The sequence below is a fragment of the Rhincodon typus genome, chromosome 32 (assembly GCF_021869965.1).
Source record: "Rhincodon typus isolate 14 chromosome 32, sRhiTyp1.1, whole genome shotgun sequence".
NCBI classification, from domain to species: Eukaryota; Metazoa; Chordata; class Chondrichthyes; order Orectolobiformes; family Rhincodontidae; genus Rhincodon; species Rhincodon typus.
The window spans coordinates 10,852,353-10,875,900 of NC_063363.1; the positions used below are offsets into that span (position 1 = coordinate 10,852,353).

Consider the following 23,548-nt stretch of genomic DNA (forward strand, 5'->3'; position numbering starts at 1 on the left):
TATGGCAAACCGAGCGTAGGTGTTCTGCAAAGCGTTCCCCGAGCCTCTGCTTGGTTTCCCCAATGTAGAGGAGGCCACAATGGGTACAGCGGATGCAGTATACCACATTGGCAGATGTGCAGCCCCATGGTATCAATGTGGATTTCACAAGCTTCAAAATCTCCCCTCCCCCTACCGCATCCCAAAACCAGTCCAGCTCGTCCCTGCCTCCCTAACCTGTTCTTCCTCCCACCTATCCCCTCCTCCCACCTCAAGCTGCACCCCCATCTCCTACCGACTAACCTCATCCCGCCCCCTTGACCTGTCCGTCCTCCCTGGACTGACCTATCCCCTCCCTAACTCCCCAGCTACACTCACCTTTACTGGCTCCATCCCCACCTCTTCGACCTGTCTGTTTCCTCTCCACCTATCTTCTCCTCTATCCATCTTCTATCCGCCTCTCCCTCTCTCCCTATTTATTTCAGAACCCCCTTCCCCTCCCCCATTTCTGATGAAGGGTCTAGGCCCGAAACGTCAGCCTTTCTGCTCCTAGGCCTGCTGTGTTCATTCAGCTCTGCACCTTGTTGTTCTGGTGTGTGGGAGTTCACTTCAGAAAGTGCTTCATTATCTGTAAAGCCCTCCAGGAGGTGCTATAGAAATGTAACCGTTGATCTGGTCCTCCTGGGTAGGTGGCGCTCTGCGCGGGAGTAAGGGGAGGAGTTCATCGCTCGGGTTGGGGCATCTATACCCCTTCCCCCTTGAAGGAGGTGGGTGACAGGAGGACGATGTGAGTGACCGGGACCTCCTGAATGGGGAAGAAGCAGAGGAAAGCGGCGCGGTCGGAGGCCGTCTTTTACTGCGAGGTTTGCCGGCAGACCTCGTTCAGGGGCTGGGGACATGTGTACGGCCTGAAGCACCAGGAGAGGCTCGGGGCGTTGCTAGGCCGCTTCCTGCGGAAGGTAAAAGGAGCTAGAGCCCACTTGGAGGGGGAGGGTGAGCCTGAAAGGCCAGGCCCTTTGGGAGATGCTGGAGGTCGGGCTTCACTTCCCGGTTTGGGAGGTAGAATGGCTTTATTTAAAGGCGCTGCGTCTATATGAATAAATATGTGGCAGAAAGATGGGTAGGGGGTGGGACCTGGGAAAGATTGTGTTCAGCACCTGGGCTTTGACCCGCTCTGTCTTTACAACCGACTAAACGCTGCAGGTAACCAGCTCGGAAAAATAAAATAAAACAAGGAACTGCAGATGATGGAAACTCGAAACAGTAATTGTTGGGGAATCTCAGTAGGTGTGGTAGCATCTGTGGTGAGAAAACGTTTTTTTTTAAATTTGATTTAACCATTCTAATCAACCTGTTATAGAGTCATAGAGATGTACAGCACGGAAATGGATTCTTTGGTTCAACTCGTCCATGCTGACTAGATATGCTAAATTAATCTAATCCCATTTTCAGAGATGTTACATACCTCTGGAGTAAGTGGGACTTCAACCCAAGACACTCGGTCCAGGGGTAGAGACATTAGCACTGTGCCACAAGAGGGTCCAGAAAGCAGGGTTAACGTTTTGAGTCCAGTGGCCTTTCAAAAGAATGTCTCTTTTAAAAATCAAAATATCAACTACCCCAACTACACCTCCTCTCACCTACCCTCATATAAAAGTGCTATCCCATACTCTCAATTCCTCCACCTCTGCTGCATCTGCTCCCAGGATTAGGTGTTTTACTCCAGGATATCTCAGATATCCTCCTACTTTAGGGATTGGAATTGCCCCTCCTCTAAGTATGCGCTGAACTGCATCTCCTCCATTTTGCTCACTTCTGCCCCCCTCCCCGCAAATAACAGTAAAGATAGAGTCCCCTTAGTCCTCACATACCACCCCAACAACTTCTGAATCCCCCGCATCATCCTCCAACATTTCCACCACCTGCAATCAGACCTCACCACCAAAAAGGTATTTCCTTCCCCATCCCTGTCCACTTTCTACAGGGACCGTTCATTCAGTGACTCCGTTGTCAGCTCGACACTCCCCTCCAACTTCTCCACCACACCTGATACATTTCTCTACAATTGCAAGAGGTGCAACACGTGCCCTTCACCTCCCCTCTCACCTCTGTCCAAGGCCCGAAACACTCCTCCCAAATCCAGCAGAGGTTCACCTGCACGTCGCCCAACCTGATCTATTGTATCTGTTGCTCCCAGTGTGGTCCCCTCTATATTGGGAAGACCAAACGCAAAATCGGGATCGGTTTGCAGTGCATCTGCACTCTGCACGCACCAACCAACCCGAACTTCCGGTTGTCATTTATTTTAATTCTCCCTCCTATTCCTCTGGTGACATGTTCATCCTTGGCCTCCTCCACTGTCAGAGTGAGGCCAAACATAAACTGGAGGAACAACACCTGTTATTTTGCCTTGGGAGCTTTAATATTGACTTCACCAGCTTCTAAATCCCTTCACCCCCAGCCTTATCCCAGGTCCAGCCCTACCCCTCCTCCTGACCTAACCGGTCTGTCTTCCTACTCACTTATCCGCTCCACCCTTCCCACTGACCAATCACAATAACCCACTACCTGCATCCACCTATCATCATCCCACCTAACCTTCCCCAACCGCACCCCCTCCCTCCTATTTACTTCTGGGCTCCCCACTCCTGATGAATGGTTTCAGCCCGAAACATAGACTTCCTACTCATTGGATGCTGTCTGACCTGCTATGTTTTTTCAGCTTCACATCTATTGACTCTGGCTTCCAGCATCTGCAGTCCTTACTGTCTCCAGTATATCATATTATGTAATTTATTTATTAATGCATTTTTATTTATTGTCTACCATTTCTAATTTACAATTCACCAAGGAAGATGTTGCCAATTCTGAATATCGCTCTGTGGTACATTGAAATTACAGGTGGGGTGGTGACTTCTCAGAGGATTGGAACCTCACCAGGTTGCTATCCAAAAACAAAACAGTTAGGAAGTTAATAACATGCATGAATTTCTCAAAACACAGCCCATGTTTCGAATTTGTCAAAGACAAATTTGATTTTCTTTTGATTTCTACTGTGACTCCTACCAAGCCCCACACTCTCTGCTCGGTGAAATGGTTGTCACAAGCCTATATTGTCTGCCACTATTTGTGACTGTCTGCTACACTACATAGATTCGCATTAATGTGTATGCAGCTTAGCTTGCAACGTACGGAGTGACAGTATTTTACATATCAGCCCACTAGATTTCAGTTTTCTTGCTTATAAAGGTGAGAATCACTCAAGTCATCTTTATCTTCTACTTGCAACTGATTCATTCTATTTATTTTAATCTCTAGTTACGTTACCTGATTTCCATCATCTTATCCCCCTCTTAGCTGAAGTTGTTGACTTCTTCCTGGTGTCATTTATTCAACGTGCTTGTCCTCTTTTATCTCACTAAAGTGGCCATAATTGATTCATTTAAGCTTGTGTTGACTTTTGGACTACAATGGGCATTACATTTGAACTCAACCTTTTCCTTACAAAGCACACATGTAATTGAAGCAAACATAGCTAAATAATTATTAGGAGCATGTATCCTGATTACTTTTCTTCCTGTCATCCAGAGGCACTGAGGTTAGTTGGCATTTCCCTGTTGTCACCTCAGCACAGACTAAAGAATGATATTTGGATCTCCCTCCTCTCTAGCTCAGCAATTGATGGTTTAAGCCTAGCGAACCATGGCAATAGATTTTTGTCTTGTGCAATGACTGATGGTTAGGGTCTCCATCTCGTACACCTTTATCAGTGTCTCTGAAACAGCCTTCTGACCATTACGTAAGGTAATTCTGCAACTCAGCTAGTGATTCAACATGCATGTCCATGTCATGTTTTTAAAAGGAATTGGAAAAGGAGGGTCACTAATGTTGAATCGAATCACGACTATCATTACTGCTGCTAAAAGAACAATTGTAGCTTGTTCAACAGTATCTTTAAGAATTTGAGTACTGTTGTGCAAGCAGTTGAAGTCAGACACAAAGTGCTCTGCTGTTTATTTTAAATGCATAAGATGCCACTGTGTTCTGTTTACAATGTTCTTTGAAAAAAAGTAGTTCCCAGTTGTTTTTTCAGTTTTTGTTTTAACAGTACTCTGGATGCACTTAACACCACACCGGTTGCAGTGTTTCAAGAAGATAACTCCTCTCCACTTTCTCGGGTAGTTAGGAACAGGTGATAAATGTAGGCATTGCCAGCTTCGACCTATAAATGTATAGTATGTAATTTCTTTCCATTGAGTAATATCAATCAACATTTTTTTGAAAAAAAAAGTCTCTACCTATTTATGACCTTTCAAATTACGGTGTAGTCAGGTTCAATTATTCTCACTTCACCTTCATGATGTATTCAAACCCTGTAGTTTGAGTTCAGATTGTAATTGATGAATATAATCCTGTAGCTTTCAGGAGGAAGTCCTCTTGGTGCCTTTCCAGCTGTGGGATTTGTGAGATATAATTGCACATTCCACTTATGTCTAGGTCAATAGTCTACCAGTGTGCAGAGTGCCTTTTTGTCACACTTCTTTTTTTCACTTTTTAATCTTCTTAGTCTGAAGTTTCTTAATTGGATTTTCAGTTATTAAGTTTTAAAAAAAAATGTTTACAACAACCTTGTGTATTCTGTTTGAATTACAAGTGAGTAATTTGTTTTTTTTTGATTTAGCAACAAATTAGTGTCGTTTCCGGCAGGGAGTTTTGTCGGTGCACTTCAATCAATGTGCACTCAATTCCAGGTCACTACCTAGTGAATGTGAATGCAGCTGAACAAAATCAGTTCTTGTTAACTAATAAAGAATTACACAATGTGATTGTTTGAGCTCACTCCAGACATTCTCTTTTGCATCTGATTTGAAAAGGGCAAACCTCATCTTGTGACCTTGTGCATTAAGTCATATGGGACAGTAGATCTTGGGATGAGCAATGAAATTTGTAACAGTTCACCTGTTATTGTTGTGATCCCAGATACTGTCATGAGTTCCTTTTGAGTGCGTTGCCTGACTGTCCAGTGTGGTGTTTGCAATGAAAATGACCACTCCAAAGCATGTTTATGAAGTAAACCGTATAGACAGTAATGGGTGTAAAATTCAATCATGTGTTTCCCAAGACTGTTAGTACTTCCCTTGTTTAGGATGAACAGTAAACAACAGTATTTCATATTCGGTTAGAACATAGCTGTAAGAACTCCATGTTACTACCTTACTTCTGCATACCTTAATAACATTGTCTAACCAAAAATCTATCCATTTCTTACTTAACATGTTAATTGACATCTCCCCCCTCCACCCCGCCCCCCCCAACTTCCCCCAATATCAGCAGCTTCTCTGAGAGAATTCCAGATTTCCAGAACCTTTCCTGTGAAGCAGTGCTATCTCCTGACACTACTGAACTGCCTGTCGAGAATTGTAAGGTTGTGCCACTGCTTTGACTCTATAAGGAAGGGAAGTAGTTTTTATGCATCAACCTGAGCAAATCCTATTAATCATCTTAAGCCCTTTGACTGGATTGCCCCTTACTCTTCTGTACTTGGTTGCAATCTCTCTGTTGGCGAAAATAATTTTAGTGTACTTATGGATAATTATTGGGAATGCTTGGTGAGATAAAGGGAAAGATGTTAGTCTTGCAAGTTTTCAACAAATACAATTGTAATTGAGTTAAGAAGCTGGCAGTAGGATATTTGCCAGACTTTTAGAAGATTCTGCCTTTATTGCTTTTAAAAATGAATCCAATGAGTATAACCTAGAGCAGCTTACTGAGAATTGAGCATTCTTCTAAAAGTGGCTGCTATTAACCCCCAGGTTGAAGATGCACAGCGGTCTCTTAAAGCAGTACAAGTGGAGAAATATGACATCGTTGAGCATGAGCAGAACTTCTGGTGCTACTGCTGCAAAAGGGAGGTGAAGAAACACATCACAAATGAGAGCGTTGCTGTGCTGTATGGTGGGCTTCTAGAGCACTTTGTAAGGTACCGTATCAGAGGAAAGCACCTCTTCTCCACTCTATTCCAGTATAGAATAAAGAATTTCCTGCTATAGTGAAATATTCCAGTGGTCATAAGTGGGCAAACGTGGAATGAAAATGCTGCATATGTTGTTCTGATTTGCAACAAAGTAGGAAGCACTAGTTTCTCAACTGATATGATAGTCGTTCAAACACTAACTTTTTGACTTTTCGTTTATAGCTCAGAACACTTGAAGCAAACCAACAAATTTTGGTGGGAAAACAAAGCAGACATCAAGTTGAAAGACAAGTTTATTCTGTCTAACGATGCTTATGAGAAGTAAGTGGTGGATTTCAGCACTCCGGTTACACATTCAACACACTGTCTCACAATGATAATAAACAGATATGAATATACAAAAATGATAGGCAGGGAGTGACCAACTGGTCCAACAAACATACTACAGCCAAGTATCATGGTCTTCAATGTTCACAGCACATCTCCATGTAATCTCCTAGAAGAAGGGTAGAAAGGGATTTTTATTTGGGAAGAAAGTTAATTTGAACATTTGAAGATTTCTGAGGAAATCCGACTCCCTAACTCTAATCAAATGCATTCTACAAGCTTATCAACAGACATAAACCAACACCATAGGCAGTGGTTTCAGCCATAAAGTCCTTCAACTCCTTTTGAACTCCTGCAGCAAATTCATGCTTGCTGCTTGAGTTGGCAACTGTTACCTATGTTTTTTGCCCCCATATGGTGTTATTGATCATGTATCAGAGATGCACAAATTGCACCAAACTTTTAACAGCAGTTAGAGAGCATGTTGCCTACCTGGGTATCTGACTGGGGACTTTCTCATTAGAGACCAATTATGAAAGAAACATGCGCTAAGGCCAAATTTATTTTTCCCCAGTTTTTCAGAATTCTCTCTTCACTCTGTTTTGTTAAGGTTCAAAACAGCTGTTGCAAAGGCAGTGGAAAACTATGAAGAGAAGGAGGATGAATATATTAAGCAGGTATGTTAGGTTAAATTGATTTAACTTGATCAGGTTCTATGCAGTGTTATCATTCAGATTTAGCTGTGATTTAGCATTCCCGCCTTTTGGGTCAATAGGTTGAGTGTTCAAATCTGATTCCAGAGACTTGAGCATCTGGAAAGAATGTATTCTAATGCAGAAGTGAAAGTCTGCTATAACACAGTGTGGAGCTGGAGGAACACAGCAGGCCAGGCAGCATCAGAGGAGCAGGAAAGTTGACGTTTTGGGTCATTTAGCATTTCTGAATTAGAATTTAGCATTTCTGAAGAAGGGTCCCGACCCAAAATGTCAACTTTCCAGCTCCTCTGACCCTACCTGTCCTGCTGTGTTCCTCCAACTCCACACTGTTATCTCTGACTCCAGCATGTGCAGTTCTTACTATCTCAGAGTGAAAGTCTGCTGCTCTGTCAAATGTGTTGCTTTTGAGATAAGGTGTTAAACAAAGCCCCCTCCCCTGCCCCAGATTGCCCCAGGGTACTCTTTCAAAGAAGAGGACAAGTTTTCCCTGGTTATCTTGTTCTGTGGAAGCTTTCAGATTCATTGCTCCATTTCCTACTGTGATGACACTTCAAAATTGCTTAATTAGCTGAAAAGCACTTTGGGTGATCCTGAGATTGTGAAGGGTGCTACAGACTCTTGTCTTTTTTTAATATTTCTCATCTTGTAGAACAGTGTAGACAGGATGTAGCATCCTCAAGTGGAATCCAAAGGTTTCCCCAAAATGAGGAATCGCAAGATTGGCAATAACTTTATTGGGCATGTCAATGCAACACCTACAAGGCTAAAAAGATTGATGGCTGCCCACAGTCTGCTACAGGAGATGCATGGCTGGGGAGAGACAAAATAGAGAATTTGGATGGAGTAAAATTTCAGTTTTAGTAAAATTAGATTACTTGTTGTAATAGCTCTAACATAGCCTCTCTCAACCATTTAAGGTCAGAAGTCACACGACACCAGGTTATAATCCAACAAGGTTATTTGAAATCTCAAGCTTTCAGAGCATAGCCACTTTGTCAGGTGAAGTGAAGAGAAGCACACAGGCACAGAATTTATAGACAGAGAGATCAAAAGGCCATACAAATGGTGTGAGTGGAGTGTCGACAGGCTAAATTATAAGTCTACGCCAGTGATCAAAAGTGTCAGACAGTGGAGTAAAGTGTCAAGAGCTGAACAGCAAGTGGAAGGATGACCCATAATCCGAATAATTGAGGCAAAGAGATAACTACAAAAAATTAAAAATAAGGCGGTGCTGGATACAAACCAAATGACGAGAATGACATGATGGGAATAAGAGTGACATGCTGAGGCTCTAACCAAAGTAACAAGTAATCCAAAGCTGTACAAACTAATTAAGGTAGAGAGATCAGAACAAATTATCGAGGTGATGGTGTCAAAACAGGACAGTAAGGAAGATTTTCCAGATACAGAACAGTGTGGTGGGGTTACATGTAGCACAACATGAACCCAAGATCATGGTTGAGGCCATCTTCATGGGTTTGGAACGTGACTATCAGTTTCTGCTTGGTGATTCTGCATTGTGTTGTATCTTGAAGGCCGCCTTGGAGGACACTTACCTGATGATTGGAGGGTGAATGTCCTTGGCCACTGAAGTGTTCCCCGACGGGAAGGGAACATTCCTGTCTGGTGATTGTTGTGTGGTGTTCGTTCATCTGTTGCCATATATTGGCGAGACCACGCAAACTCTATCATACCTCTGGGTATCCTTGCCTGCAGCGTATGAGGTAGACAACATTGGCCGAGCCACATGCATATCGGCCGTGTACGTGGTTGGTGGTGTTCCCACGTGTGATGGTAGTATCCATGTTGATGATCTGATATGTCTTGCAGAGGTTGCCGTGGCAGGATTGTGTGGTGTTGTGGTCGACGTTGTCCTGAAGGCTGGGTAGTTTGTTGTGAACAATGGTCTGTTTAAGGTTTGGCGGTTGTTTGAAGATGAGAAGTGGGGTCATAGGGATGATCTTTGTGAGATGCTTGTTGTCATTGATGACATGTTGAAGGCTGCAAAGAACATCGCGTAGTTTCTACGCTCCAGGGAAGTACCAGATGAGGAAGGGTACTCTATCGGTTGTGACCCGTGTCTGTCTTCTGAGGAGGTCGTTGTGGTTTCTTGCTGTGGTTCACCGGAACTGGCAATCAATCATATCCCGTTCTTACAAAGGCATCTTTCAACGTATTTGGGTGTTTGTCGTGTTCCTCCTTGTCATAGGACATTATAGGTCATCCCTTCACTTGCTATTCAGCTGTTGACACTTTACTCACGCCATCTGACACTTTTGATCACCTGCAGAGACTTATTGTTCAGCCTGTCGACACTCCAGTTGCACCATTTGTACGATCTTTTGATCTCTCTGCTTATAAATTTTGTGCCTGTGTCTCTTCATTCCACCTGACGAAGAAGCAGCGCTCCGAAAGCTTGATTTCAAATAACCCTGTTGGACTATAACCCAGTGTCATGTGACTTCTGACCTTGCCCTCCCCCCTGCCAACACCGGCACCTCCACATCATGCCAACCGTTGAAACACATGGGATCATCCATAGTGTAATCATATTGAATTTACCTTTTTTTATTGTCAAATAATAATTATATATAATTATTGTCTAGGAATTAAGAGGATGTATGTTTTTATGAAGAAATTTAAAGTATTACTCAAATAAAACCAGTGATCATTCTGAATAAATAAATAAATTCTCGAAAGTTGTAAAAATGTTCTTTCCATTTATTTACATTGGTGTTAATCTGTTTAATCATAGGGGAAACCCATGTCCTCCTAGTCCTTTACAAAGGACCATCTTTGATTGTAGATTCATAAAACTTGATGTCTCTAAATGATTAAGGTCCATCAAAATCATATTTAAATTGTTTAAAGATGTTAATGTATCAATCAGAATTCTTTAATATGCTGTTTTAACAAAGGAATTAAAGTTCCCATTTTCTTCAGTGCTTTTAGTGGCATTCAAATAGTGTAGTGGAATTTAATACAATCCACTAGTATACTTGTTATGAACAATATATTGAGTATGCAAAGGCGGGCTTGTTTTTCTTTCCTGATTCCATTTGTACCTCTTGATTACTTGACTCCAATAATGAGTGATTATTGTTAATTTATTTGGATTCTCTATAGGAAGCAGAATATATTCGAGAAGTGGAACGGAAAAGACAGGAAGTAGTGCAGGCAGCCTTTGAGGTTGGTTTTACCTGGATGAGCCTGAACAGTATCCATGGCAACTGTTGTATTTTACACTGACTGATCTATATATTGCATAACAATCCTGAAAGATTTAAGTGATGCTTCCTTGATAGTTTGGTTAAGGCTGCAGAGCTAAGCCTTACGAGAGCCTCAAATTTTGACTCCTGAGAGGAAGGGGAAGGGGAAGGTGATGGCCTAGTAGTATTATCGCTAGACTGTTAATCCAGAGACTTGAGTAATGTTCTGAGGACCCAGGTTCAAATCCTGCCATGGCAGATAGTGGAATTTGAGTTCAATAAAAATCTGGAATTAAGTGTAATGATGAGCATGAAAGTATTGTCTATTGTTGGGAAAAGCCCATCTGGTTTACTATTGCCTTTATAGGGGGAAATTGCTATCCTTACCTGGCCTGGACTGCACTTGACACCAGACCCACAACAATATGGTTACTACCTACTGGACATTTAAGGATGGACTGTAAATACTGTGAATGAATAAAACAAATGTGCTGTTTTCAGCTAATTTCAGTGAGGGCAATAGTAGGATGGTTACAATTGGTTTCAAGTGAACTTGTGTTGAAGGGGACAGTCAGAAAACTAGGATTCTTTACATCAAACACAATCCAGAGATCTTTCCACTGCTCTTCCGTGTGCATCCCATGCCCCCTAAATGTCAGAGTGAATAATACGTCAGGTTAGGATTGGGCTTGATTTGGCTCCAATCAGTTTCAGCAACAGCCTCCTAATATCTCTTGTCAAGGCTTGCGGAATTCGACCATTTCATTGAGGTAGCAAGAGTTGAGTGACAACAGGGAAATGTCCCTCAGCTAGAAATGGTGAAGGAAAGAAAAGGATTTTTAAAAGTTTTAAGTTTTTTTTTCAAGTAAACAATACAGATCCAAACCAAGAAGTCTCCTATGCAAATCAGTTATTGAATTCACACAAAATAGATTAAGAACAGAGGTGTTTTATTGACAGTAGAGCAGTTTTATCAGTAATGTCCCTGGATGTGGTCCCATTAATATATGAACACTTCACTTTACATCTTTCTGTCTTGTCGTTCATCTGATTCCTATCACAATTTTTTTTCCCCTATCTGCAGTGGATGGTATCGACCGAACTTTTATTTATCCATTCTATATTTTGAAAAAAAAGAAATGACTGGAAAATTAGGATTCTAGTGGAAGATTCCATCCAATGGGCTGAATCGTAGAATTCCTACAGTGTGAAAGAAAGCAATTCGGCCTATTGAGTCCACACCGAGACCCCCCCCCCCCCCCACCCCATAATCGAAGAACATCGAAACCCAGAACCCCCACATCCCTGTAACCCTGCATTTCCCATGGCTAATCCATCTAACCTACACAGCCCTGGATGTTGGGCAATTTACCATGGCCATTCCATCTAACGTGCACATCTTTGGACTGTGGGAGGAAACTGGAGCACCCGGAGGAAACCCACACAGACACGGGGAGAATGTGCAAACTCCACACAGCCAGTCGCCTGAGGGTGGAATCAAACCTGGGTCCCTGATGCTGCGAGGCAGCAGTGCTAACTGCTGTGTCAACCTGTAGCCTTCCTTTGTTCCCAATTTTGTGGTTCTAATTCCACCACACACCCACTTGTTCATGCTAGGGATGCTTGCATCCCTTGAATGAGTTTTTTTTTTAAAAAGTTCTGAATCTGCATATAGAATTGCTTTCCTCCAACCTGATCAGTTCTAGACCAGTAGACAAAAAATGGATATACCTGTTGAGATTCAGTGTAGTAGGGACGGTAAAGTTGTGCTGAGTGAAAACTGGGAGAATCTATGGAATGAAAATATACTCATTGTTAATACAACATAACTCATTACAAGGGGCAGTATCCTCCATTACAATGGAAATATTGCTCTTAAATATATTTAAGCTGTCTGTATTTTGCATTTTTTGACCTGTGTATTTTAAGAAAATGAAATATTTTTGACTAAACCCAGAATTTAATCTGTACATTAAAGGGATGGAGAAATGAAGATTTTCTTAAACCCCAAATCAAAATTCTATACATGCAGTTTTCAGGCAATAAGTTTTTTTGTATTTCACTGGGATTAATGGAAAATCGATCCTCTGCTTTAGGTGTTAAAAAAGAAAATGGGGGTGATGTATTTTAAAAAAAAGTCCACTGCAGTATAATTCCAGAAAGCAAACTTTATTTACTCTAGTTACAATGGTTTGTCACCAAATTCTATATAATGTATTATTTGTTCATGGAGGTATTCCCTGGACTAATACATTCAATATTAATCTCCCTTTTATACAAAGAACAATGAAGCAAAATCACAATATCTAGACATTGATTTGCTCTTGAAGTGCTTCTGTTCACTCTACCCCTTTTTGCTATTTCTCTTTTTTTCACAGCATGCTCCAACTGGGATAGTTTAGTCGAGGAGGGGGCGGGATTGCAGATTTCCATTTCAGGTATTCACTGTTGCCATCTGGTTCAAGCCGGGTGAGGGACCCTCTGTCTACAGGTCCATTCTAAATTGGACAGCATTTGTTATATCTGTTACCTAAACGAGGAGAGTATTAGCAATGCTTCAAACTACCGTGGAGTGTGAGAAAGATGTGCTGTCTGTACCCAGCCCTGAGATCTTGCCAGTGCAGGTGAAGATAATGTGGGTTTATAGCTGGGAGCCTGTTGCCAGAATAATGCAGAGACAGCATTTGTAAAGCCAAGAAGAATGTGTTGTGGATTAAATCTTTTTTACCAAGCTCTCTATTTCTGCTGCGATGAAAATGTTAATTATGTTAACCATTGGAGTTTAACACCTGGAAGCTGCATAACTTTGCAACACGTTTTACAGATGAATGTTTGGTTGCTTACTCATTTCTAATGCAATAATTGTCATTGAAATATTTAAACTTTAAGAGAAAAAGTGTTGATTTTTCCTGAATCAAAACCAGCCACAGGCAGAGCAGAATTCTATTGATGGACTCCCAGTACTTGCAATCGACCACTATGAAAGGTAAGAGAAGTTCACTTGATTTTGTTTTCAATCTCATCTAATTTGCTACACAAATGTTTAAATATTATTGCTAAAGCCAGTGCTCCTTGGGACATCTTTTGTTTATTGTGGAAAGGGCATATATTTGAATATTAAGCAAGTTTTGGATCAGGTACTTCTGATCCACACTGGAACATTTAAGTTTGAAGATGGACCAGGTATTAGTTGACGTGATACTGGAAGGCTGTTGGCTTTGATGCAACCATACCAAGAGTTGCATAAATCAAGAGACACTGCTGTAATTTTAACAGCACACCCCACATTCCAAAATATATCTTTCCATCCCTAGTCCTTGGAGAAAATGCTTGTTTATATTTGTAAATTCTGCCTGTGATCTGATTATAACATGCAAGCTTGGAGCCAATGTTATCACTGTTAGCTGAACGTCAGCTTGTAGGGTGAACCTTAATAACTTGCAATACCCATTGTCGTGCTCTATGTTGGAAAGCCAGCATGTAAGCACCACGCGTAAAGGTTTGTGTGTATTTTTACTTTCTCCCCAATGATGTATGCAGCTGCAGATCTCAAATTCACATGTCTTCAATAGGGAAGATCCTAATTCAAAAAGTTGTTCATGTGCTTCCCAGCAGCAGGTTGTTGAGTAACATAACATCTCAGCTCAGATTATTCACCTCTTTCACTAGTGGAAAGTAATTGTGAGAACCACTGGTTGCTCTTGTTTATCTTCTGACACCTTCTGGTTTAGTAGTGGCATTATTTGAATGTACTCATCTTCATGTTTATAGAGACATAGTGATGTACTGCACAGAAATGGACCCTTCAGTCCAACTCGTCCATGCTGACCAGATATGCTAACTTAATCTGGTCCCATTTGCCAACATTTGGCCCATTTCCCTCTTAAACCCTTCCTATTCCTATGCCCATCCAGATGCCTTTTAACTGTATTAATTGTACCAGCCTCCATCACTACTTCTGGCAGCTCATTCCATACATGCACCACCCTCTACATGAAAAAGTTGCCCCTTAGGTTTGTAGGTGGAACCACTAGTAGGTAGAGTTCTTTGATTGTGTCCTAAATCTCCATCGCTGCCTGTCCTTTTCTCTCTCAATCCACACCCCACTCCCTATCACCAATTTCTTTTCTCCCACTTGTCCTTCCAAATCTTGGAATTCACTTCAAAGTTTCTTCCTCCTCCCTCCAGATGACATCCAATGTGTATGGTTTGGGAGAAAAATAATTTGTAACAAGTGCAGAGCAAGTTGAAGAAACTCAGCAGGTCGGGCAGCATCTGTGGAGACAGAAACAGTTAATATTGAGTGCAATATGATGCTGCTTCAGAACAGATCAGAAAGCTGTTCAGATTTCTAGCAATTGTAATATTAAGCTTATATTTTAAATGTCTTGTCCAACAGAAAATGTAGTGCCATTTTAATCAAATGCCCTAACTCCAACATCCGATTCAGTTTGTTTGCTTGAGTTTTATTTAATAAGTCATTGATTTCAGATATGAAAAAGTTGGTCACAATAACATTGAAGATCCATATTTTCACAAGGCGTGGAAGTTTTTCCTTTCTAATGGATGAAATTCTGATTCCCTTTCCAAGAATGGCAGTGATGTTACACAGGGAGGGTGGCACAAAACAAAAACAATCTGACCACCAGCTAATCAGCAGAGTCAGTAATCTACTTCTGTGATGGTGTCTTATGGACACACATAAACATGTGAATTAGGAGTCAGAAGAAGGCCATTCAGCCCCTCGAGCCTGAAGTGCCATTCACCAAGAGCCTGGCTGATTTTAATTACTCCATATTCCCACCTGCCTTGGTAACATTTCGCTCTCTTGCTTATGAAGAATATCTACCTCTGCCTCCTGAATATTCAAGGACTCTGCTCCTGTCTCTGTTATTTACCTTTTTTAATGTTAAACCACAATATGCAAGGGCAAAATTGGGAGAAATTAATTTAAAATAAACTTTACCAAGTTATTTCCCTTGTCCCACCTTTCGGAAAGCAAGAGGACTGGTTTTTATCTGTTTCTTAGCTCTGCCAGGGCCACCTGCAAATTAACCAACTCCCTGCTCTGTGGTTACATCCCAGTTAAACTCTTCATTTCTTTCTGACCAAATCAAACTTCCTAACTTAGAGACATTGGCACGAAAAAAAATTCTCAACTGTCAATGCGAATAAAAGATCTACAGCAAAGAGAGATGGAAAGGTGTCTCAGAAAGGAATTTGAGTGCAGTGATTGCATGGATGACGCTGCTGACACAAAGATTTGAGAGCATATGGCATTGCCATGTATTCCAGGGGGCTAAGGAGAAACAGTGGAAGTGAAAATGTTTTGAGTTCAATCTTCATGTTGCAGCAGAACTTCGAATGAGCATAGATTCACGGTTCTTGTTTCTTGGTTTTTCTCAGTTGTATTCAAGAGTGCTGATCGCTGCAAATGAAAATTTCATCCAAATATTTATTCCGGGGATGTGGTTGGGTTGAGTTGGATTGGGAAAACATGCATTTTACAGAAATTATTCTGCTAATTCTGTTGTTTCTGTGCAAGTCATGGTACCTATATTGCTGAAGAGAATGAACCTGGGCCAAGTGGAGTAAATTTTCCTTATCGTTCTTGTGAAGTGACAAATGGACAAAACTTGACTTTCATTGGTGACCAGGTGATGTTTGAATATTTACTGAGATACTTCTCTGAAGTGTTGGTGTGTTTTTGTGACATGCGTAACAGTATTCTATTCGGTGTGTAAAGACATCTGCACCCTTGTTTCATTTGCATTGCAGTGAAATGCAATTGAATCAGAGTCTGTAGCAGGTCTGGGGAAAGCATTTGCACTGGCTCATTCAGATCTTTTCTGTACTCTGAAAATCTGGTGCATTCAAACAGCGCCTGCTGCAGGAACCAAATTGGAGTTGATCTGCTGAAGCTGACTACAAATGTGTTTCAAGTGTGAGCAGGAGCCATTGGCTTATGTAAAGTTTGCATTCTCCCTCCCAACTTTACCAACATGGCAAGCTGGTTTGTCATTGTGCAAGTCAAACCTTTGTAGTTTGTGCAAATAAATCAGATGTATTCCATGCATCAACCCTGTTTGGATTTTATAAAGCTTTGAGAAAATGCTGAAACTTGGCCTTCTGAAAATAAATAATATAAGCAATCAACTTTATAAGGGATTTGTAGATTTTTTTCAGCCTTTGACTTATTTATATAATGTGATTTTTAATAAATCTGAGCAATACAATTGTACTTGCATTGTATATTATTTTAAAACACTTCATGTTGTGGAGCGGATAGCATATGTCCGTGACGGTATTGGTAAGAGTGACCACCTCACAGTCATTGTGAAGACGGGACTTTGCCTCCACATTGAGAATCCCCTCCATCATATTGTATGGCACTATTACTATGCTAAATGGGACAGACTTTGAACAGGTTTAGCAACTCAACACGGCTTCCATGCGGCGCTGTGGACCATCAACAGTAGCAGAATTGTACTCCAGCACAATCTGTAACCTCATGGCCTGGCATATCCCCCATTGAAACATGACCATCAAGCCAGGGGATTAACCTGGGTTCAATGGGGAGTGTAGGAGGGTACGCCAGGAGCAGCACCAGGTATAGCTAAAAATGAACAGTCAACCTGGTGTAGCTACAACACTGGACTACTTGTGTGCCAAACAGAATAAGTAGCAAGTGATAGAGGTAGGTGACCCCCATAACCAAAAATCAGACCTAACCTCTGCAGTCCTGCCATGTCTAGTCGTGAATGGTGGTGGACAATTAAACAACTCACTGGAAGAGGTGGCTCCTCAAATATCTCCATCCTCAACAATGAAAGAGCCCAGTACATCAGTGCATTCATGGCAGTCTTCAGCCAGAAGTTCCGAGTGGATGATCCATCTGGGTGGCCTCTAGTGGTCTGCAACATTACTGATATCAGTCTTCAGCCTATTCAATTCAATAGACGTGATATCAAGAAACCGTTGGAGACCCTGGATACTACAAAGACTATAGGACACAACATTGAAGACTTCTGTTCCAGAACTTGCTGCTCCCCCAGTCAAGCTCTTTCCAGTTCAGTTAAACACTGGCATCTACCTGACAATTTGGGAAATTGCCCAGGTACATAAAAAGGACAAATCCAACCCAGCTAGTTACTGGCATAATCGGTCTACTCTTGATCATCAGTAAAGCGATGGAAGGAACTATCAAGCAGCACCTGCTCAGTGATGCCCAGTTTAGGTTGCACCAGGACCACTCAGCTCCTGACCTCATTGCAACCTTGGTTCAAACATGGACAAAAAAGAGGTGAGATAAACGTGACAGTCCTTGAAGTCAAGTCTGCATCGACTGAGTGTGGCATCAAGGAGCCTTAGCAAAACTGGAATCAATGGGTAACAGGGGCAAACTCTGCTGGTTGAAGTCATACCTAGCACACAAAAAGATGGTCGTGGTTGTTGGATCTCAACTCCAGGACATCTCTGCAGGAGTTCCTCTGGCTAGTGTCTAAGCCCCAACCATCTTCAGCTGCTTCATAAATGATCACCTTCCCTCTATTATAAGGTCAGAAGTGGGAATGTTTACTAATGATTGCACAATGATTAGTACAATTCATGACGACTCGGGTACTGAACCTGTCCATGTTCAAATGCAACAAGATCTGGATAACGTCCAGGGTTGGGCTGACAAGTGGCAAGTTACATTTGCACCACACAAATACCTGGCTTTGACCATCACCATTAAGAGACAATCTAACCACCAACCCTTGACATTCAATAGTATTACCAGCTATTAACATTCTGAGGGTTGCCATTGACCAGAAACTCAATTGCACTCGCCACATTAAACACAATAGCTACAAGAACAGGACAGAGGTGAGGAATACTGTGGTGAGTAAGTCCCCTTCTTACCCCCCCCCCCCCCCCCAAAGCCTGTCCATCAACTACAAGGCACAAGTCAGTGTGATGGAATACTTCCCACTTGCCTGAATGGGTGCAGCTCCAACAACACTCAAAGCTTGATACCATCCAGGACAAAGCAGCCCACTTGATTGACATCACTTTCACGAGCATCCACTCCTTCTACCACCAATGCTCAGTGACAGGAGTGTGTACTATTTACAAAATGCATAGCAGAAATTCACCAGAGATCCTTAGATACACCATCCAAATCCATGAGCACTTCCATCTAGAAGGATAAGGGCAGCAGACACCTGCAGGTTTCCCTCCAAGCAGCTTACCATTCTGACTTGGAAAAATAGTCTTGTTCCTTTACTGTTGCTGGGTCAAATTCCTAGAATTCCCTACCAAAAGACATGTGGGTCAACTCACAGCAGGTGGAGTGCAGCGGTGCAAAAAGGCAGCTCACAACTACCTTCTCAAGGGCAACGAGGAACGGGCAATATATGCTGGCTGGCCAGCCAGCCAGCACTGCCCACATCCCATGAATGAATTTTAAAAGATAGTAAAACTGATAGAGATGCTTGGTCCTGTGAGTGTATGAAAATGTCAATATGGATTACTCCATTTTATTTTAAAAACCAATTATGCGTTTTTTTTTATTTGGATATAATAATTCAAAGTAAACTGTTAAAGTTGCAACTCAACCAATTTGGTTTGTCAGGATCTGTAATTAACGTCTGACTGGCTTTTTCCTACGATTCCAGATATCCAAACCAGAAACTCGGAACATTCACACAGGTGAAGATGTCATTTTGTGCAGGTTTACATTGTGTAATGTAATGACTGTGTATTTAGAAGTGAGATTTAGGCAAAAGATGATTATGTAAGTGTTATATATTTGAAAGCTGCTGTGATTGGTTAACAAACATCATCTATCCGAAGTAGTAATTAACAGTTTTTCGGCGAGTGTAAACTAGAATAGCATACTGAATTTAACAGCAGCCTTCACTCAGTTGATATTCCATATGCACTCTACTGTCAAATGCATTTATTATCCACTTTCGTTTATAGTACTGTAAAATATGGTGAGTAAATTTCACCTTTATCCTCATTGAGGATAACAAAACATTGTACAGAAGTCATAGGTGCATCTGTTAAGTATTTTTAAAGTATTGTTCTGGAATGTATGCAGAAACATAATTACTATTCTACAGTGACTCAACATATGTATAATTTGACATTTTATATATTTTTTTCAGTTTTGCCTTTTTAAATTTTTCTTCCTTAATATTCTGGGATGTGGGAGTCAAGAGCAAGACTGGCGTTTATTGCCTAGCACTAATCATGGAGAATTATCATTGGGTGATTTTTGACTATTTGAACCACTGCAGTTCATGTGCTGAAGGTCCTCCTACAGTTTTTGTCCAACAGAATAATAGCAAATTCCCAGTCTTGGATAACTCTGCCATCCCTGTACTTTACATTACCATGTGATCAGTTACCATGCCTCAACTTAAATCACTTCTCATTTAATTTCTTCCATTCAAACAATTAATTTTACTTGTTTTCAGGATCGTGGGAGTACGTAGGAGATAATGTTGGTGGATATCTGCTCTTCTCTTTCTTTGCGATTTGAGATTTTGTAAATCAAACATACTTGAGCATAATGCAAGAAATTATACCAGATTCTTTTGTACTATAAAATGTGTCTTCTGGGATAAGTGTTTTTATTTTTGTCAGCAATTAAGTTCCATTGTATATGTGGTTAAAACTGAAGCAAAATCATTGATTAGTATTATTTTGTAATGCCTGTGTACCTTTGCCTCCCACTAATCTTTACATCTGATCTCAGGTGCTACTCCACCTTGGCTTATTGATGAAGATGATGTGGACGCAACACCAAAATCAATAGGGCCATCTTATGAGGAGTTTATCCAACAGAGTATGTTTGATATTATAGTGGGTAACTTAATTACAGAAGGTCAAGATGTCATGAACTGTCATGTTTTCTATGCAGTAAAAACATTTACATTTGTATAGTGCCTGTAGCATGAGATAGTCCCGAGGTGGTCCAGGGGGTATGTCATTAAACAAAACTGAACACCAAACCAACTTGAGATTTTAGGGTAGATAACCAAACCCTTGGTTAAATTGTTGAGGCAGATGGTCAAATCCCTCAGAGGACCGACAACTCAAACATCAAATTTACCAAATGACCCCAACAAAAAATCTAATGGACAAGATAATTTGTTGATTTTGATATGATAGTTCATGTTTTATCAATCAGGAAAACTAGCATCAATATCAACTATAAATTGCATACTTCATAGTAGATACAACGACCATTTCATTCATTTATTGAACAGTCCACTCAATACCTATGGCAGCAGTTCAGTCACAATCTCTGTCAAACCTCTGAACTTTCTCAGGCAGAATTGCAGGTCTCTTTTGAACATTTGGCCTCTGACTTTTACCGAACAGAGGCACCCAACTAACCCAGTCTCCATGGGCACAAACATCACCCTACTAGTGTATTTTTGTGGTCCTATTCATGAGTCTTGACATTTTGGATTCCCCCAGAAGCACCATAATCAAACCCTTGGGGACAACCCTGTGTACTGCTTTTCTTTTTACGATTGCATCTCACACTTGTGAACCTAGCCATATACCTATTTAGGGTCATATGCTTGCAGCTGCCCCCACCCCACCCCACCCCACTTCCTTTTCCATATTGGAACTAACACTGTCTCAAATCACCAGAGGTGAGAGCTCAAGGACTCAGCAGCTAAAAGTCTGCTCTCCCATGGTTGAAGCATCTTAAAGCTCTGGATCCTCAAGTGCATAGAAATGGAGGAGCACCAATTATCTTTCTAGTTGTGGGAGTGGAGGTTACATAGTGAACCAGGAGATATTTGCAAACCAAGATGAGAACTTTAATGTTTAGTGTTGCTTGACTTAGAAAAAAAGATGAATGGGCAACTAGGGTGTTGAGCTAGGATGAGCTTATGTTTTAAATGACCATTTATGAAATCTGTAATTGGATTTTTAACTATTCAATCAAATCCCATTCTCATTTCTCTATCCTAAACAATGAAACATTTTTGAAATAGATTTCCTAACAATAGTTTGACAAATTATGTATCCATTCAAATAGTGCTTGAGGCTCTCTTTGCCTTATATCTATGCTGAGGTTACAGCCTTGCTGAACAACAACAACGTTACAACCTTTCATAATTTTAAACGAATCACCTCTTGGAGAAGTTGGTATTTCTTTTGCCAAGGCTAATTGTCACCCTAAACTTGAATCTTCCTCCATATTTTGTTAATTTTAAAGCTTTGTAATGAAATATTCAAACTCTACTCTGCCAGCTTCAAGGCCAACATTTATTGTCCATCTCAAATTGTCCTAAAAGTGGTGGTAAACTTCCTCCTTAAAGTACTGTGGTTTGCATGATATAGGGAATACTACTACTGTAAAGCATGTTCTTTTGTAATGCTTCTGTTTATAGTGTGGCCGTCCACCTAACAGGTAATATATAAATAGGCCAAGTAAATTTAATTTAGTAAGGAAGTACATGGAACTGAAAGTAGTTCCATTTTGAGTGTACTTGGGTAATGTGTATGAGCACTTACTGTTTGTTTCAATAAATCAGTGACAAGGTTACAAAAAAGCTAATGGAATACTAAACTGAGGTGTAGTAGTGTATCTATTAAAGAATTGTGAACCACAATTGGAAGCATTCCATAGTGTAGACAAGATGTTAAAACATGGTGCAACATACATGCATCAGAATGCTGCCTGGTATGATTAATACAAATATGAAGAGACTTCTATTAGAAGTGGAAGTGTTAGGAAAGAGATGAAGTGAATCAAGAAAGGGAAGTACAGCGGCTTAGGGCAAAGCAGGCCAATGAGGGTCTTCAGGCTGTGAACTACAGTTCCATTGTAATTTAAAAGGTATGGCAACGTACAACCAGGTTTGATGGCTGGTTGAAGTGGTATGAAGGAATAGACTGGGTACATGAGAAAAGTACTAAAAAGTTAAAACACCAGTTTGGACTGGGTGAGCCAAACAATCTCGTTTCTCTCAAGCTCTATTGAAGGCAAAAGTAGTGCTCAACTTCTGACTATTTGAAGTTGGGTGTTGAAACATTTAACTTTGCTTTTAGGTTAGATACTTGTTCAGCTAATGGCTCAGCATTCATGATTTTTCAATTTTAGAGGAGAAAGAAAAACTGAAGAAACTTCCTCCAAATAGAGTTGGTGCAAATTTCAACCACACATCAGAAACAGATGACTCCTGGTTACCTTCATTTGGCCGGGTGTGGAATGATGGCAGGAGGTGGCAATCCAGGTGAGTTCTTATTTCTTGTCCTGGGTAGTTCTGTAGGATACAGGGATATGGCGTTTCTGATCGCAGTGTAATGAATAAAAATGCATTCCTGCACTGATTTGGTTCTGGTTTCCTTTTCCAAACTACACTTGCCATTTAAGACAACTCTCCAGAAACTTGACTTAATTTCTAATTGGAATACAGCAGAAAGATCTTTACATGATAACTGCACATATAGCCACTGAGAAATTAAGGTAACTTGGATTTGTAATGGTTTACTTAGCATTTCCATAAAGGCTTAGTTGTTCTAATGTTAAATTGTTTCCTTGTACTTGATTGACAATACTGAACACTCAAATAGCACCAATCTCATTGACTGCTTTCATTTTTATAGGCATCAATTCAGATTAGAGGAAGGCAAAAAAAGAAAACGAGACAAGAGATGACCAGAGGAAAATTTTAAAACAAATGAATTGTGCGAAGAGGAAAATGGGGGAGATTGTGCTTCAAAGACATGTTAATGTTACATACTTTTTGCTAGACTCATTGTATAAAGTTTATTAAAATATTGTATACCCTATTGCATTGGGTAAACAGGTTCTGAAAACTAATTTCTAATGTACTAGCCAGGAGCTGTAAGCTACTTGTACATATCACTAAAATCTATGGAAATAAGTTTAGTTTGTAAAATTTTGCCACAGTAAATCAACACTTTTACATTTCTGCCTAATACAATTTCAAATGCAATGGTATTATTTCTCCATCTTTCTCTATTGATGTTCAGCAGTGGCTCAGTTTTCCTTAGTTGCCATTTAGCAACTTTCTAGTAGCTTGAGCCATTTTTGTATTTCTAATTATAGAGTACACTAAAAAACCTTTTATACTTGCACTAAACAGTACATACCCAGTTCATTTGATAGGTCTTGTTTGAGGGCAGCATGAAAACCTGAATCAGGACAAATGTTATCCTGGTTATCAAGCTCAATAGTGGGTGACTCAATTCCATACATCTCCCTGCCCAACTTAAAAAGACAGACTTTAACTGGATACTCTACATAGTTATCAATTACATGGGAATGAAAACTTTGCCCCTGCAAATTATTGTAATGACAA

General features: G+C 40.7%; 1 protein-coding gene across 2 annotated transcripts; it reads left to right on the plus strand.

Annotated features, from left to right (window-relative positions):
* Positions 1–692: 692 nt before the first annotated feature.
* cenatac (centrosomal AT-AC splicing factor) lies at positions 693–23,182 on the plus strand. 2 transcript variants are annotated; one of them, XM_020517389.2, is made up of 11 exons: positions 693–938; positions 5,793–5,959; positions 6,176–6,274; positions 6,891–6,957; positions 10,123–10,185; positions 13,130–13,191; positions 15,751–15,862; positions 18,866–18,899; positions 19,954–20,043; positions 22,324–22,456; positions 22,830–23,182. In XM_020517389.2, exons 1-11 carry the CDS (start codon positions 789–791, stop codon positions 22,879–22,881), a joined length of 1,029 nt encoding a protein of 342 aa, XP_020372978.2. In that variant the 5' UTR covers positions 693–788; the 3' UTR covers positions 22,882–23,182. The 2 variants fall into 2 exon arrangements, with proteins under 2 accessions (XP_020372978.2, XP_048471269.1); XM_048615312.1 differs by lacking the exon at positions 19,954–20,043.
* The last annotated feature ends 366 nt before the right edge of the window (positions 23,183–23,548 follow it).